The sequence below is a fragment of the Cebidichthys violaceus genome, unplaced genomic scaffold, assembly GCF_023349555.1.
Source record: "Cebidichthys violaceus isolate CVI_PGR_0920_01 unplaced genomic scaffold, fCebVio1.0.p SCAF_17, whole genome shotgun sequence".
Lineage (NCBI taxonomy): Eukaryota > Metazoa > Chordata > Actinopteri > Perciformes > Stichaeidae > Cebidichthys > Cebidichthys violaceus.
The window spans coordinates 11,215,715-11,233,390 of record NW_027176340.1 but is presented as its reverse complement, the minus strand read 5'-3'; the positions used below and the strand labels follow the sequence as shown (position 1 = coordinate 11,233,390).

At 40.6% G+C, this 17,676-nt stretch overlaps 2 protein-coding genes and 1 pseudogene across 4 annotated transcripts in view; 2 read left to right on the top strand and 1 right to left on the bottom strand.

The window, feature by feature from the left end:
* Window positions 1–1,735: 1,735 nt before the first annotated feature.
* LOC137874011 (transcription factor HES-5-like) lies at window positions 1,736–2,889 on the bottom strand (annotated as a pseudogene).
* A 4,622-nt stretch (window positions 2,890–7,511) lies between these two features.
* On the top strand, window positions 7,512–8,861 carry LOC137874010 (transcription factor HES-5-like). Its single transcript, XM_068712595.1, has 2 exons — window positions 7,512–7,655; window positions 7,768–8,861. Exons 1-2 carry the CDS (start codon window positions 7,593–7,595, stop codon window positions 8,263–8,265), a joined length of 561 nt encoding a protein of 186 aa, XP_068568696.1. The 5' UTR covers window positions 7,512–7,592; the 3' UTR covers window positions 8,266–8,861.
* A 1,104-nt stretch (window positions 8,862–9,965) lies between these two features.
* pank4 (pantothenate kinase 4 (inactive)) overlaps window positions 9,966–17,676 on the top strand; it is an 11,268-nt gene continuing 3,557 nt past the window's right edge. For 2 of the 3 annotated variants that reach the window (XM_068712592.1, XM_068712591.1), the window contains exons 1-12: window positions 9,966–10,089; window positions 10,508–10,590; window positions 10,830–11,038; window positions 11,597–11,780; window positions 11,970–12,062; window positions 12,190–12,343; window positions 13,146–13,327; window positions 13,493–13,574; window positions 13,832–13,932; window positions 16,260–16,415; window positions 16,917–17,029; window positions 17,486–17,573. In XM_068712592.1, the coding sequence (XP_068568693.1) occupies window positions 9,966–10,089; window positions 10,508–10,590; window positions 10,830–11,038; window positions 11,597–11,780; window positions 11,970–12,062; window positions 12,190–12,343; window positions 13,146–13,327; window positions 13,493–13,574; window positions 13,832–13,932; window positions 16,260–16,415; window positions 16,917–17,029; window positions 17,486–17,573 (1,569 nt within the window). The remainder of the gene's footprint in view (window positions 10,090–10,507; window positions 10,591–10,829; window positions 11,039–11,596; window positions 11,781–11,969; window positions 12,063–12,189; window positions 12,344–13,145; window positions 13,328–13,492; window positions 13,575–13,831; window positions 13,933–16,259; window positions 16,416–16,916; window positions 17,030–17,485; window positions 17,574–17,676) is intronic. The other variant, XM_068712593.1, reaches the window with a different exon arrangement.

Here is a 17,676-nt window from a genome sequence, read left to right as displayed (position 1 = left end):
ATCAGTTCTAAAGTGGAACAAATGTTTTTTAAACACCATGAACAGCAGCATTTTTTGCTCCATGACCGGCCGACTACATTTACCCAAGCACTGTCCGTCAGTACAATTTTGAGATACTTGTACTTTACTTAAGTTCTTCTATTTTCTGCTAAACTTCTACTCCACTAAGTCACAGAGGCAAATATTGCACTTTTCTTTCCGATACATTTATTGAACAGCTTTATTAACTTTGCAGGTATTGATTATCAACACAAAATATAATCAACTAATACATTATTTATTTTTGCTGAATAAATCAGATTAACAAGAACATTAATTTTAACATTAATGCATCACTAATTATAGATAGATAGATAGATAGATAGATAGATAGATAGATAGATAGATAGATAGATAGATAGATAGATAGATAGTTACTTTATTAATCCTGCAAGGGGAATTTTTTGCGCTACAGCAGCATTTATGGTACAGGTAAAGCAATAAAAATAACAGAGTCAAAAATATGAAATATAAAAATGCACTATATATACAATAAAAATAACAGTAAAAATATGAAATATAAAAATGCACTATATATACAATGAAATAGAATAATATTAAATTAACTAACTAAACAGTAGTGCAAAGATTTTTTAACCAAACAAACAACAGTGTAACGATGTTATAGTCATGTGATTCATTTGGCCAGAGGTGATTTATTATAAAGGCTTATTGCAGTGGGCAGGAATGATCTCCTGTATCTGTCCTTGTGGCAGCGGAGCTGGGTGAGTCTGTTGGAGAAAGGGCTATGTTGTCCCTACAGTAAGTGGTGGAGAGGGTGGTCTGGGTTATCCAATATGGATAATAATTTCTTCGGTGACCTCCTCTCAATCACCTTTTCCAGACTGTCCAGTTTGCAGCCAATGATGGAGCCGGCCTTCTTAACCAGTTTGTTAAGTCTGTTGGTGTCTCCGGCTCCAATGCTGCTCCCCCAGCAGACTACGGAGAAGTACAGTGCACTGGCCACAACAGACTGGAAGAATGATAATGATAATGAAATGATATAATCATTCTGCATGATGAGGACTTTAGCTTTGATACTTTCAGGATATTTTAATGCTGGCACTTTTGTACTTTTACTTAGGTATACTTTTAAATGAAGGACTTTTGACCTACAGAGTATTTTTACTTTGTGGTATTTCTACATTTACTTAAGAAAAACATAAAAGGGGAAACCTGAACAAAAGGGTGGATAAACGTAATTAATTCCTATGCTTGCAGAAAGGACAAAGAAGGTTCAGTAAATGATTGATGATGATGATAATGTACTATGGCCTTTGAAATCACCAGATCTGAGAACAGTTTATCCACTCATCCCAGTTCTACCAGTATCTTTTAGAGGAACGGTGTTCCTCCCACCAGTAAAGAGGCGTGTTTGATCTGTGTCACTGAGACTGTGAGAGCTCACAGCTGAAGGGACCTTTTCTGGCTCATTGCTCATCATACGTTTGTGACATATCTTCAAGATGTGGAATTGCTGTGTCACAAAGACCAAACCCATCAATCACTGACCAGGTGAACAGTTTGTCAGCTGTTTTCATGCTCTCCATGTTATCTTATGTTTTAAAATACATTTGAAAAAATGCATTAGATTAAGGTCTGGTTCTTTATGTTCAGTAATTAACATAAGTTTGTAATAAAAAAGAGAAAACAACCTTTTTTTGTTTTGTTTTTTCTGATTGTTTTATTGCGCATCAGTTGGCATGAAGAGATACATTCACGTTGAGATAGTTTCCAAACAACAAGTCCTTCATTGAAGGAATGAATAACTCTGTGCTGTCACTCACAGAGTTATTGTCTTAATGACAATACAAAATGCGTCTGCTAGAAATGCAGACAGATGAGATGTTTAAAGATATACCCGAAAGTACATTTCAATAAACAGAATATGTGAACATCACATATAAATCTGAAACATGTTCAACATGATTAACAGAGTCTCCTAAATGGAGTGAAGTACATACGTCATTGTCAGTGTTACTGACAACATAAAGGCATTCCCATTGGGAACAAAAAAGTTTACTCCACAGAGCAACAGCTGGAAGAAGTGACTAACAAACAAAGTAGCCAACCTGCAAATATCACAGAACCACAGAATGTGGCCTTTACGGTCATACAGTTTAAACATTGCAGTAACATACAATAACTCTTCCAAATGAGACTACCACAAGAATTAGGACGAGGTTAAAAGTCAAATTTTTCTACAAGTCCTTGGGTGTCTACCACGGCCTCCAGGGGACGCTGCTGACTAAACTTTTGTCTCTGGTGATGCTGGTTTGGACTGTGGAGCTCAGAGGAGAGAAATCAGCCTCTCTCAAGTTCTGATCAGAGGAAGACTGCAGCTTGCTGAAGTGGTTCAGCAGTCTCTTCTGGGACTGGGTCTTCACCTGCTCCTTGGACAGGAAGTGTGTCACCTCTTGGACACATCTGGAGTAGCCCTGACCAACAGCTGCTGAGTCCACAGCTGGATGCTGCTGCTGCTGCCACAGTCGTCTCAGGACACAAACTGTCATTTCCAGGATGTCTGCTTTCTCCAGCTTGGAGTCTGGCTGCTGTTTGAGGAACTCTGGACCCAGGAGAGACTTGAGCTGCTCAATGCTGCTGTTGATTCGCTCTCTGCGTAACTTCTCCACCAGAGGCTTTCTGAGCTGCAGAAAGAAGAACAAAGTCATTAATAAACTTATTCTGGAGTAAAATGTTAGCATGAAGAAAGACAACATTTAAATCTTCTTGAATCTTCAATTTACCTTGTGGGTCAGAGTCAGGTGCTCCTGAGAATTGGTTATTGCTGCAGTGATTGTAGGTGCCATGTCTGGATCTCTGTGCTGATCTGATGTCTGCTGGCTTCATCCCACCTATTTATAGTCCCACATCTCCATATGAATGTGTGGGTCTTGGTCTAGTTGGAGTTTCTCACAGTCTCAGCCAATCAGAGAGATGGTGAGACAATGAGGGATGCAGCATGCTGAATGGTTTTATTGCCTGGGGGACAATGGTTAGATCTCAGGGGAACAGGTGGAGGACTGGGGGAGGGGGGGAGGGGGGGGGGGGGGGGGGGGGGGGGGGGGGGGGGGGGGGGTGATGGACGGAGACTCTCAGAGCTCTGTGTGAATCTGGGAAAGTGGTGACCCTGTAGAGAGAGCAGCAGATCTGCTGGCTGATGCTGGATCAATGACTTTGACCACACGCTCATCATCCCATCACACACGTTAGAGACTGATAATGAAATGATGTTACATTTTCTTTTTATCTACAACTGAAAGTGGATTTATTTCTGTTTTGTACGTACAAGCCTTATTAAACTTAACAGTAACATTAATACATAAAAAAATTCCTCTAGCTTGGTTTCTTTTCTTTTTTTTTAACTTGGGTGGTTTACAACTAATAATATTAATGATACATCAGATTTATTTTTCAAAGATCTCAAAGACAGATGCAAATTGGATAAAATGAGGAAACAAGCAGTAAACTCTAGTACTGTTAGGAAAAAAGATAATAATCAAATATTAATGTTGCAGACTCTGCAGTTGAGGCGGTAGTCATACTAAACTTAAAGTGACACTCGCTTGGATGCAATGGAACCTTTTTATTTTATAGTTTTCAAACTCAAATCTTTTTGTCAACAGCTGGATGAAGATGGTTTCATCATGTTTTAAATATATTTTGATTGCAGGCTATTAAGAATAAGCTCTAACTTCAAATTCATTGTCTCATTGCAGCATAACAAGCACCTGATTGATTCAGGAGTAGACACCCTTTTATCCATCACGTCAACATAAACAGGCTGGAATGCAGAGGAACAATTTGAATGTAAAGGAGGGGTGGGGGGGCTTTTGAATGTTCATTAATCCTTAGCATGTCTGCATTCCTGGTAGACATTTTACAAAAGCCTGGTCAGGATGACAGGAATTTCCATTTGGAGGCAGTGAGACAAAACTCGTAAACTGACTCCATAATTAATGTGATGTGCAAACAGACACACTTCATTTGTTCTTGGGAGCGCTGAATGGACAGAGTGTGGGAAAGCAGGGAAAACTCACTCACAGAGCCGCAGTGGGACAAAAGAGACAGACATAGATGTCTGTGAGCGGGGGAGGACTTCTTCTCTACTGAATTTCAAATGTTTATGTTTTTTTACTCTCTAGACTTCATAGTATACTGAGATTATATGTTTAAATATTCATAGTAAAATAACCCACTTGGAAAATGTTTAGTTTCGGTTGTTTGTTGAAAGAAATTCAATACAATTTTGATTCAAATTAAATGTTGCTGAATTATCAAATGTGCATTTTTAAATATAATTATAGTATTGTTTAACTTTAAAAAAATTTGAAACATATTTTAAACCAAAAATACACAGCCTCAATCTTTTAAACAAAGAAGATACATAAACACCATACCTTAACCCTCCTTATTTAGCATTCCTGCACAGTATATAAAAATGTAATAAGTGACATGAAACGGCAGATATGAGTGTTTACTAATAGATTTGTCAACAACTATAACTCTTCCTCAAGCCCCCATCGTTTGAGGCTTGTGTGTGAACAGATAATGGATTATAATGCTGTATGAAAATAGTTATAATTATATAAACTGATAACTGATGTTATAATTGTCGATGAATACTGTACCTTATTGAACACTTCAAAATGTCCTTTTAGCTGCTTGCAATTACACCACAATGTGTTTTAAACGATTTATTAAAAGTGTTTAGACTTCTTATTCAAAAATATGCAGTTTAAAGCTCTGCGTTATTATGAAATCTGCACCAAAATACATCTGGCTGGTTGGTTGTTACATTACATTACACGCACTGGCTACATTCCCAGTCAAAATATTTGTGTTTATTTGTCCTGCTCTCGTCTCCTAATTGAGGAGTGTCTAAACAACAAACGTTCCCCTCGGGGGAGAGCTGGGAGCTGCTTGTGTGGGGATGAATTAGCATTTAACAAGGCACATGTCTATTGTTGAGCGGGAGCTCTGTCAATAGACCGAGTGTGGGAAAGCGGTGAGAGCAGAGTCACAGTTCAATGTGATTAGCATCCTCAACCCCACCAGCACCTGACTACTCTCCGAAGGGAGTTGGCACACTTTTTCTCTCCTTATTCTCCTTTTTTTTCCTCTCCTGTATTTCTCTCCTGGCCCGTCTCTCTCTCTCTCTCTCTTTGGTCCCAACTCGATAACTTTTGCCAACTTAATTTCCCCTCTGTTTATAAGGTCATTATTTCAATGTAAGCCTCTTTTTCTATTGATGAATGCCAAACTGGCACGGCAATGTCGGCCTTACAACAAGGGTTATAAAGACTTGCATCATGTTTGGACATACGTGTACCTTTGTCTAATTTCCAAGTGTATAAGGAAACCTTTTAATAAATTGGCTATACAGATAAAAAAGAGAGGGAATTTTAGTTTTAGAAATAAATAAAAAGTGAATTTGGTATTTCTTTTAATGAATTACCTGTAACCTTATTTCCATTCAAACCCCCTTCACTTTTTTTGACATTAAAACAAAGCCACTGTCATTGTTTTCTTCAAGATGGTTTGTGGAGTCAAGTTGTGCCCTTTTCTCAGTGGAGGGCCGCCACCCGCCACATGAGCCATTCAAACGGCTTCTGTGGTGCACTGATCACAGCTCCCAGTGTGAGAAACTCACCACTTCTTCACTCACTGGAACAAGACAGAAGCCACATCTGTTTCATCTGGACAACTTTTTCTGAATGAGCTTGACTTTACTGTATTACAAACTGATCACAATATATGAACGAATCACATTTACTACTACTTGCAAGATTGTTGTTTCTGCTTAAAAACATTGAGGTGCCTGTTCATAATAATGTAATATATCTTTAAGGGGAGACACCTGCAGGCAAAAACAATGATTTTATCCTTTTGGACCCTAGACCGATTTTTAGGCCCTCAGCTTGAAAATAGCATACCCATACGATAATGAGTGTAGCGTTGCAACTGTAAGGGCTATATTAATACTTTTGGTATTAAAATAACCCTAACACTTGTGAGATGTGTTGATATGTGTAAATATCAGTATATATGTTACTGGTTAAGATTAAATTAAGATGGCACACAACACAAATTTAAAATTCTAATTTTTGACTGAAAAAAAAAGCAATTTCAGAATATTTCTTTACTAGAAATCATGTAGATCCAAGCTTTCCAGCTCTCCCAGATCATAGAACTATATGTTGAGGGTCTCTAAACAAAGTTTTACTTTGATATAGTGAAGCTTTATCTAGTACAAACAACCTAACGTGACTTTGATTGACAGAATCCGTTAGCCAATCAGAAAATAAAAACTACCCGAGTGTCAAATTTCTCAAATCCGTTTTGCTGAGACGTATAACCCTGCCCCTTCCGCTAGCAGGCACACGAGGCACACGAGGCACACGACGGCAGCGCCAGCTTTGAATTCACAGAGAGGGGGATGAGCTTAACAGATTGATAGTAAACATGAACGGATTCATTTTTGCTGCAGAACATCTCAAAGTAAGGAGCTGATTTATGATGTGATCGATTATGCGGATTATGATGATGGCTTTGTTTTGTAAGTAAAACTGCGAGGCTGTGTCGTAGCGGAATGTGAAAAAATGGCTGCGACTGTCTGGTCGCTAGCGATCTCCGGAGCGAATGGGTGTTAGCATTGAATTCATTTTTCAAAACGTTATTGGCATAAATGTGGCGAGTGGGACTGCCTAGGGGGCGCTATATTGATTGTGTTACTTGGTATTATACGTAGCTTTGTCATATGTTGTGTTTGGAGTGTGTACAAACAGCTGAGATGACTTTGTAGCGCAGGAGCTGCGGTTTGAGCAGGTATGTGGCATCATTATATTCATTGCTGATGAGTGCACGTTATGAGTGGATTCAGTTTTGGATGCATGCGTTGCCCCCGCCGGTGGGGGCGCTCGGGCCAGATTGGTTTTAATTAACTTTTAAATTTTTGGATTTCGGGCTATTTTTCAGACTAGTGAAAAGAAAACATCCAAAATAATAATTGTCTTAATGTAAGTAATCAACTGGGGAAGTTTAATGGTTATATCTTAGTTCCTTTTTTTTTTTACCCTATTCATCTATTATTTTAGGAAACATATCTTGAAAGGCTATTTTCCCTGAGTGAGTTTTTTTTTTTTTTATCAAACTCTGACCCAGAAGTCTCTTACACTTACATACACCAAACATACACCAAACTTTCCAGTTTCAAAAAAAAATATTTGTCCTAAAGCTATATTCAACTGGCAAAGTTTCATGGTGTATCACTCAGATTCACATAACAAGGTCAATTTATAATTTATCAAGGACTGATACTTTAATACCCCAGAATGCAACAACCCCCCCTTCCCCTGAGATCCAACCATTGTCCCCCAGGCATTAACAGCAATAAGTGTGCTGCATCCCTCATTGTCTCACCAAGCTCTCTGATTGGCTGAGACTGTGGGAAACTCCAACTAGACCAAGACCCACACATTCATATGGAGATGTGGGACTATAAATAGGTGGGATGAAGCCAGCAGACATCAGGTCAGCACAGAGATCCAGACATGGCACCTACAATCACTGCAGCAATGATCAATTCTCAGGAGCACCTGACTCTGACCCACAAGGTAAATTGAAGATTCAAGAAGATTAAATGTTGTCAGTGAGACGTTGTCTTTCTTCATGCTAACACTTTACTCCAGAATAAGTTTATTAATGACTTTGTTCTTCTTTCTGCAGCTCAGAAAGCCTCTGGTGGAGAAGTTACGCAGAGAGCGAATCAACAGCAGCATTGAGCAGCTCCAGTCTCTCCTGGGTCCAGAGTTCCTCAAACAGCAGCCAGACTCCAAGCTGGAGAAAGCAGACATCCTGGAGATGACAGTTTGTGTCCTGAGACGACTGCGGCAGCAGCAGCAGCATCCAGCTGTGGACTCAGCAGCTGTTGGTCAGGGCTACTCTGTGTGTCCAAGAGGTGACACACTTCCTGTCCAAGGAGCAGGTGAAGACCCAGTCCCAGAAGAGACTGCTGAACCACTTCAGACCCAGTCCCAGAAGAGACTGCTGAACCACTTCAGCAAGCTGCAGTCTTCCTCTGATCAGAACCTGAGAGAGGCTGACTTCTCTCCTCTGAGCTCCACTGTCCAGACCAGCATCACCAGAGACAGGAGTCCAGTCAGCAGCGCCCCCTGGAGGCCGTGGCAGACACCTGCAGACTGGAGCTACTACCAGACAAACTGAGATGACCACATTGGTCAAAAGTTATTATCAGACATAATATTTTGAAATGTAATAGATATGTGTCTGTGCAAAGTGTTTTAATTATCCTCAAGGTAATATTGTATGGACATTTCCATTTATTTTTGGGAATATTTTTTTGAAGAAAAAGCATAACAATGTATTCTATGAATACTAAATATCGTTGTATTGATTTATAAATATATTCAAATGTTTGGCCGATATTGGCCAGAATTATCACAACTGCCTTACAGTCCTATAAGTCTTCTATCAAGATTGATTCAGTGACATGGAAATTGGCAAATCTTAGCTACTTTCTGGTAGCACTTTGTGCTTGACTGACTACTTTGTAAACGATTTTTGACCCATGTTGGATCTTGAAGTTTTCTGTTCTGTCACCAACATGTTCTGTTGTGTCAAGTGAAAATGAATATCTGGAAGTTATTTTCTCTCAGTGTAAGAGAGAGTTGGTTCACTGTGTTTAGCTTGTACTAAACGATTCCCTGTGTTTTGTAACAAATACTGGAGCTGTTACCTCTACTCTATTTGAGTACAATGTCTTCAACTACACCTTTTTGCTGTGATGCATCATCACCACTAGTGCCTCTATGATGTCGATGGTTCAATATTGTTGAATAAAAAACATCAACAGAATCTTGAGCTGTGTCACTTCCTAATAACAACATATCTGATTAATATTTTTTTATTGGGGTTTATTGTACTGGGCAGTATATGTTTGTATACCTCAGTCTGTTGTCAACTGCAGGATCTCTTATTGGTAACTTTAAGTTTATAATACGGCTGAGCAGTACCCTCTAGTGGGTGGTTTCTATATGTACACTTCAAACAAGAGAGTAAATGCATTACCTAATGTAGTTTTAAAATACAACAAAAAGCTTTAGGATTGGTAAAAACTTTGTCTCTCTGCATCACATATATTTACTGTATCAGCCTGGTCCAACTTTTCATTCACTGCTCCATTTCATCATCAAATGGAAATATTTGACACGTCTTGTGCATCATTAATACATATTTCCATAGAAATCTGGAGAGACACCTTTTTTTGTATTATTAGACACCTTGGGATCTCCTCAGATTTGAAAATAAGGTCATGTGGGTTTTAACAAAGTAAAAGTAAATTAGTTTTAAATTAGCTGGGTTCAACAGGCAAAACAATTAGTTAAGAGAAGTAACAGGCTACATTAGCTGTTACTCCACCTTTAACTAAATAAGTAGTTTAGTAAAAATGGAGCAACTCATTATTTTTTTGTTTATAGCTGCCACACATTCAAATATTCAGTGTGAGCAATACACAATACAACGTCATCATCCATTGTTACATCAAAAGATTAATAAGCAACTTTTTACTTTTTTGATATGCACCAATTACACCTGAAAACACAGGCCTGGCAGTTGTCTACTCCTTTATTAAATCATTCTTGACAGTTTAGAGTAGACAACTGCAAATAACTGTCAATAAGTAATTTACCAATTCACTCTTTTCTTTAGACGTTAATCAAGTTATTTAAAAGAGTAGGAAAGTCTTTAGAAAATCTTTCCGCCCCCAATGTCTTCTACGTTGATGTTGACTGAAGTGTTTACAGGAAAACACACACGCCTCACAGTGTAAGCGTATGCTGATTGGACGACTGCGGCCGCGCACGTACGCACGACGCGCACGCAGCGTCAGATCGTTGCCGACCATGGCGGAATGTGGTGGGCTCCACAGCAGTACAAGTAGACACACCATGGATAAAAGCATTATTCTCCCGCCTGACGAAATATTCCGCAACTTGGAGAATGCAAAGCGGTTTGCGATAGATATAGGTACCTGGGGATATAAACGTTTTCTTTCTTTCTTTAGCCACTTTTGCGTTAACACAGCTAACGTCCGTGTTTATCGACCAGCTATGCCGCAGCCTGATACTATGACAACACATGACTTTAAAGTATAAGTAAACAAGATCAAGCTAACTTTAGCCGCTTGAATTCATGTCTAATTCGAGCCTGTTTGCCTGTTTTAGGGTTATCTTTAGCTGATAACACGGACGTGTACCAAACAAACCTGGCCAACTTTAACAAGTGCAACAGCGTTGGTGTTAGCTGCTAGCTAGCTGGTGTTGAGGTTTTCGTCGTCTCTGTTTTAGCTAACGTTACAGTTTCACAGTTCACCAGGTTCAGAGCCTGATTGTCCTGGCTAAAGGGTTTCTTATCGGACATTGTCCGTGCTGTTTTGCTTGAACAGGGGGATCTCTCACGAAGCTCGCCTACTACTCAACAGTACAACACAAGGTGGCCAAAGTGCGATCTTTCGACCACACTGCAAAGGTAATAAACGTTATCTGCTTTACATCAGTGTCTGTAAAAGCTGCGGTGTCATGGGTTACATGTTAGCCGGCCGGCAACAAATGTCGCACCGCCAACAAATAACCTAACATATGGTAGCTTAATGAGTAGCTAGATCATGTTTGTTCAGAGGTTTCTAGCAGAGGTTATGTTTCTAGCAGTGTATAATGAAGAATTCACCCTCTCTCCTCTGTGTTACCGTCTCGTGCCTGTGTCTCCAGGAGGCTACCGGTGACGAGCTCTATGAAATATCTGTGCAGGAAGAGGTCACTGCACGGCTGCACTTCATCAAGTTTGAGAATGCGTACATTGAAACGTGCCTGGACTTCGTCAAGGACCACCTGGTCAACACGGACACCAAAGTGATCAAGGCCACAGGCGGAGGGGCGCACAAGTTCAAAGAGCTCATTGAGAGGAAGCTCGGACTCAGGTGAGTGCACGGACTATTGTTTCTGTGCTCTAGACTAGATGCTGCATAGACAGAACGGGAGGAGGCGAAGATCTGGCACATTCCAGATGATTTAAATTGGAATAAACAATAGTCATCTCTCCTGGCTGTAACTCGCTGTCCACTTCCTATGAAACAGAGGACAGACTTGATTGTTCAGGAGGCCATGTTTAGACTATTCTGAAAAGTATACACTGTATGCTGGCTTGTAATCTTTGTGTGACGACAACAGAGCGTTCACGTTGTTTGTTCAGCTTTCCAGTTAAATGTGAGTCTAGAGGTTTAACTCTGAGAAGGGGAGCTAATACATGAAATCGGCTTTATTGTTTGTTTTTTTCAGCTTGTGTGGCTGCAGACGGCTGCTCTGTCGAGAAAACTGCTAATTTGTAGTAAAACTGTAAAAACAAGGGAGATTGCACATTCTACTTAATGATTTACCAGATGGAGGACAAACTCTTCTTTTCTGGATATATTTCACATTTTGGCTGTCGATGATTCATTCTAATGGATTTTTTTTTTAATGTGCTGCGTTTGTGGCAGAGTGGACAAGGAGGATGAGATGACCTGTCTCATCAAAGGCTGTAACTTTGTGCTAAGGAACATCCCCCACGAGGCATTCGTGTACGCCAAGCATGCCGACTCTGAGTTCCGCTTTCAGACGACTCAACCCGACATCTTCCCGTACCTGCTGGTGAACATCGGCTCCGGCGTGTCCATAGTCAAGGTAATAACCAGCCAATCAAAATGTTGTCAGTGGTTCAGACAAGTAGACCTCCCTGTTGAATCATTTAAAGTAGAGCAGTCAGGATTAGTGACGATGTGCAGCTGTTTTATCGAAGTAAACCATTATATTCTGGTTTTATCAAACTAAAAACAAAAAAAAGCAACATCTCGCTCTCTCCCTCATCAACAGGTCGAATCAGAGGACAAATTTGAGCGAATAGGAGGAAGCTCAATAGGCGGAGGGACGTTCTGGGGCCTTGGAGCGTTGTTAACCAAAACAAAGGTATCCCAAATATCTTGCTCTAGTTTTACTGTCGGGTTACAAGTCAACCAGTTATGATCGGTATCTCAGTGCAATATTTCGTTCCCTTAAACATTGTGAACTTTACTCTTTTTTTTGTCTCCTGCAGAGATTTGACGAGTTGCTGCAGTTGGCTTCAAAAGGGCAGCACACAAGCGTCGATATGCTCGTCAAAGACATCTACGGAGGATCCTACGGGTCTTTGGGCTTGACTGGAGATCTTATCGCGAGCAGTTTTGGAAAATCTGCTACTGCTGACAAAGGTAACACATGGGCTCATTGATTTTAAGGCTGCTCTGTAGCGTTATAAATGTATATATATGTATGTCCAGGTTAGTGTAGTAACAAACTGTATAGACACACTTTATACATTGGTATGTGCAGTTTATTTGATTGATTTGACCAAAACATACATTTAAACGGTACCACAAGCTTCTTTTGAGTATCAAAACACGATGTGGACTCTCATTGAAATATATTTCAATGGTGAGAAAGTGTCAGCATTAGCATTGAAACCTAAACAGCTACTGCACAAACCACAACAGTATAATCAGAATTTTGCAAACAGAAAATAGTTGATAGCTAAATCTGGCATAAATCGCCTCCAATCATTTTGAGATTGATATCTTTGTCCTTGTCTATGGTCCTTGTTTAATAAAGACTATTGATGATAATAATAATAATAGTCTAACTGTAGTTTTCCCCAATAAATGGTAAAATACACTACATCAGTTCAATCCTCACACTTCACTATTGAAACTCATCTTAACCTGACACTGCAGGTTAAGATGGCACTGGATGGCAGCACGCAACAGAAATGATCAAAGCAAATTCTGCTGCTGTTGTTACCGAATCGGTGTCCCAATGCTCATATGATTTTGTTATTCTGTATACTTCCATTGAACAGAAGGAAGTTAGTCAGAAGCTTCCCAATATGAATACTGGAAAAGTTTTACAACCACTGAGGAAGAGTTCCTCTGTTGTTCTGTTAATATGTCAGTGGCCGTATTTAAATATTCAGATGTCAGACCTTTCAGTTCTATATGACTCCGTTCTACATTGTAGGGTTCTCTAAAGAAGACATGGCCAAGAGCTTGCTGCATATGATCAGCAACGACATCGGGCAGCTGGCCTGCCTGTATGCCAAACTCCACAACCTGTCCCGAGTGTACTTCGGAGGCTTCTTCATCAGAGGACACCCTGTCACTATGCACACGATCACCTACAGCATCAACTTCTTCACCAAGGCAAGGCCTCTTCCTTCGCTGGCCTTAAAACAATATAAACACATTCCACCATGAGGACATTGCGTCTCTGTGCCTTACAAGAGTCCCCTGAACTTGGTTTGTTATCAGCTGAACTTCACCTACAGCCCAGTTTTTTAATGTCCTCCCGTTCTTTTTGTTTTGTAGGGTGAAGTTCAGGCCTTGTTCCTAAGACACGAAGGCTATCTCGGAGCCATTGGAGCATTTCTTAAAGGAGCAGAGGAGGACAGTAAGGAAAAACGCACAAATGCACAATTACGTTTTTTACTTACATTTTTACATAAATACATTGAACTGCCATGGCAGAATATAGAAGCATTGACGTACTACAAGGACCAATAACAGACGAAGGTTTCTCTGACCAGAGCTGATTTCAAGCCACCTAGCTTGGCGCCAAATATTTTGAAAATACAAATGTTAAATAATAATAAAATGCACTATAATTCAAAAACTATGAATGTGTAATTGCATCTTGTACCCATCTAGATCCAAACCAGTACAGTTGGGGGGAGAATTACGCGGGAAGCTCGGGCCTGATGAGCGTTTCTCCAGACATGAATCCCATGCAGCGTGCACGCAGTGGAACGGTGAGTGATCAGACTAGCATGCGCACAAGGAGCCCTCTTAGACCTCATGACCTGTTCTCACTCTGCTGCCGGCTCATTGGTTTTTATTTCACCCACCTTCTTCCCTTTTCTTCCAGAAATCATCAAATTTCTCATCTTTTTTTTACCTTTAATTTAACTTTTGATCTCCTTTATGGAAGCACCATCATCACTGTTCTCATTGAAACCATGAACATCAAACAAAGACATTTATTAATCTTTATTTTCATTTCCTCTCCACACAGACACACACACACACACACACACACACACACACACACACACACACACCTCTGTCTACCTAACCCTCTCCTTCAGTTTCCAGTAAGTATCTCCGTCTGCCTCACTGGTGTGCTCTGGTTTGATAACTGGTGGCTCCTGGTCAACGTTACAATTTATTTATGTCACTTTGTTCACTGCAGGTTTTTTTTTTTATATAGTTTAGCTCTGATTTTACTGAAAGTCTTGCTACTGATTTGTCCGTAACTAACTCAACTAACCAAGTTCCTGCTTTTCCTGAGCTTAGTTTTCTAGTTTTCATTAGTGCAAAGTGCGAATTAAATATTAGCTCATCTTTGTTGACTTGGAGTATCGATTGTGTCCCTCAATTAATAAATCTACTGGCTTTCACTAGCTTTTCAGATTAAATCTTTCTAGAGCCTTTCCTGCTTTTTGTTGCATATTACAGTGTTTTTCAACCCTTTCTGAGCCGCGGCACATTTTTTACATTAAAAAGATCCCGCGGCACACCAACAACCAAAAAAGTTGTAAAATGACACATTTAAGCATAATACAGCAGGCGTATGCCAGGCGTGTCAAACTCAATGACAGAGAGGGCCAAAATTAAAAATTGGGACTACTTGAGGGCCAAATAGGGTCAACATTTAATAAACAGGATAGAAGGGATATTGGACAAAGTGCAAGAAGAACACATGTTTTGGTAGGCTACATTCTTTTATGCATACGTACCAGAGCCAGAGGCATCTTCTCTTGGCTGCCAGTTCATTAATATCCGGGGTTAAGTTCTGTGCTGTGGAAACCCTCAAGATGAATGTGAAGGTTAGGGATAGGGTTAGTGAGATGACTCCTATGTGGGTTTGTGTTCATCTTCATCACAGAAAAAAGCTGCTCTCATAGGTATGTGCTTCCAAACATGCAGAGCATTTGAGCAGTATGTAGGCGGAGTTGAGGCATCACTTCGGGGATGAAGCGTGGACACCGTGCAGCGCCCACAGAGTCACACTTTGCCTTGAGTGTGTCATTGCGCTGGAGGTCTATCAACTCCATTTGGATGTGCACAGGTGCTCTTTCCACGTCAACTGCAAACGGATTGCTGAGCAGTTTGAATTTAAATTTCTGAGCTGCAAAGTCGGCAAATCGTAGACTGAACTCTGTGCCAAGTGCGCCCAGTTTATCAGAAAAATGCGCAGTCGGGAACACAGCTGCGGAGACACGGTTTGGCTACACGGAAAGTGACCCAAGTTTCCTTGCTGCATCCGAGTCTCCCACAGGCGCAGCTTGGCTTGGAATGCTTTCAGTGCATCACACATGTTTGTGATCACACGTCCCCGTCCCTGAAGCTGGAGGTTTAGCGCAGTGAGATGCTTCGTTATGTCGCACAAAAAGGCCAGCTCACATCGCCACTTTTCGTCCCGGAGCTCTGTGGTGTGGCGGGCCAGTTATGATAGACATATGACTCTCGCGGGCCGGATATAATTGTACCGAGGGTCGGAATATTTGAGTTTGACATGTCTGATATATGCTGACAATTTAATGACAAGTCTCTCAATTTATTGATCCTTACTAGACTTTTCTTCTGGGTTAGAATGTTGTCCAGGGCCCATCGCTGTTCGTCTTGTCACCACAACCTCTCCCGCGCGTCATTTAATTCTACCGTCTTAAATGAACATGGTCATTATTGCGCTACCTACTGCCACCCACTGGCATGGAAGAGTATTTATTACTTAGCCAAGCACTATATAGCAGGCTCAGATGCTCAACAATGGCAAATTATTTGCAGCAACTAAATAATATTATTTTGACTTGATTAAGTGAAATTGGACATTTTCCCACGGCACACCTGACCATCTCTCACAGCACACTGGTGTGCCGCAGCACACCGGTTGAAAATCACTGGCATATTGCATCTTCTCTGCTTTTTTTCTTCTCTTATAAAAAAGTACTAACATGACTGAAATATTATGACATATGTCCTAGAATAACAGAGTGATGGCTGGAGTAGGCTTTTATGTTTGACGAGCTGCAGCTGTGACAGCGTGGTGTCTTCTCTGTCTCTTTGTTGGGTCTAGTTCGACATGTTGGAGATGGACCGTCTGGAGAGGAAGCTGGTGAATCTGCCTCTGCTGCAGGATGCTTCATCGTACATCCCCGACACCGTGGACCTCACCGAGGATGCTCTGGCCCGCGAGTACTGGCTGTACTGCTTCGAGGAGGCCCTTGACGGGGTAGGGTGGTGGTTCGTGGTTCGGAGTTAAATAGCAGCGTCTGAAATTAAGACGTGCTGTATAGACAGTTATTCTTGAAGGCAACAGTTTTATGAAGAATTATGAATTTCAGTCAATGAGCAGGTTTTAAACTGATAATCTGCAATAAATCTCATCCTCCTGATACGGATTTGTGTCTATAAATCAGATGAACATAATTGCGAATTAAGAAAGAAGCTTCCAACAGAATTTCTCAGTTACCATTGATATTCTACACCGCTTACAATTTTTATTAATATAAAGCTACATTGTATTTGCGTTGTATCATATCGTATCACATGATCTACGTTTAGCCAGTTAAACACAAACCTATTAAAACAAAATAAGCTCAGAAAAGGACGCAACTTTTGTGTTTCCCACTACTAGATTTTGTTATTTTTTTTTCCCACTCTGTTCACGGCCGAGGTTGTGAAAACATTGCTGATTATACGGTGTTCTTGTTGTTGTTTTTTTCCGGAGCAGGTGGTTAAGAGAGCTTTGGCAAGTCAGCCCGACATGCCGGAGGCGGCCGAGCGAGCAGAGAAGTTCCGGCAGAAGTACAGACACAAGCTTCAGACCCTTCGCCACCAGCCTTTGTAAGACCCGCTGTAGTTTTTGTGCACGTGCACGGCTTATCAGTTTGACCCCAGAGGTTGCTTCCAGTAGACTAAACCTCAAGACTTTTTCTACAACGTTTGCATTAGTTTCATGTCTTTATACCTGCTGTCACTGCCTATGTCAATGAAAAAGGGGAAGTCTGTTAACTGTGTCAGTCGTATAAATTTAGTCAATAATGTATTAGAATAAACCGTGACAACACGATGTGAACATTTAAGCTATTGTTGAAATTCGTCCAAAAAACCCTGCTAAATGCCATATTTTCAGAAATGAGCTCTGTATTTAAATAGAGTGTTTAAAATGTCAGTTTGACAACGTTTTTTAGAACATTATGTCGAGCCAAAAATATGAAATATCAATATCAACCGCCGCAGCCCTTGTTGTGTGAATGCTTTTCTCTCTGGCTAACGTAGAGTGCTTCTCTCCTCACCCAGTGCTTACGGATCCCTCACTGTCAGAAGCCTGTTAGACACCAGGGAACACTGCTTAAACGAGTTCAACTTTCCTGATCCCTACTCTAAGGTCTGAGCCAAATCCATCCACCTTTTCTTGTCTTCTCTCTGCCTCCTCTTTGCGCGCTACACAGCTGCTCTGGCTTTCATCTGACTATGTTTTCACACAGTGT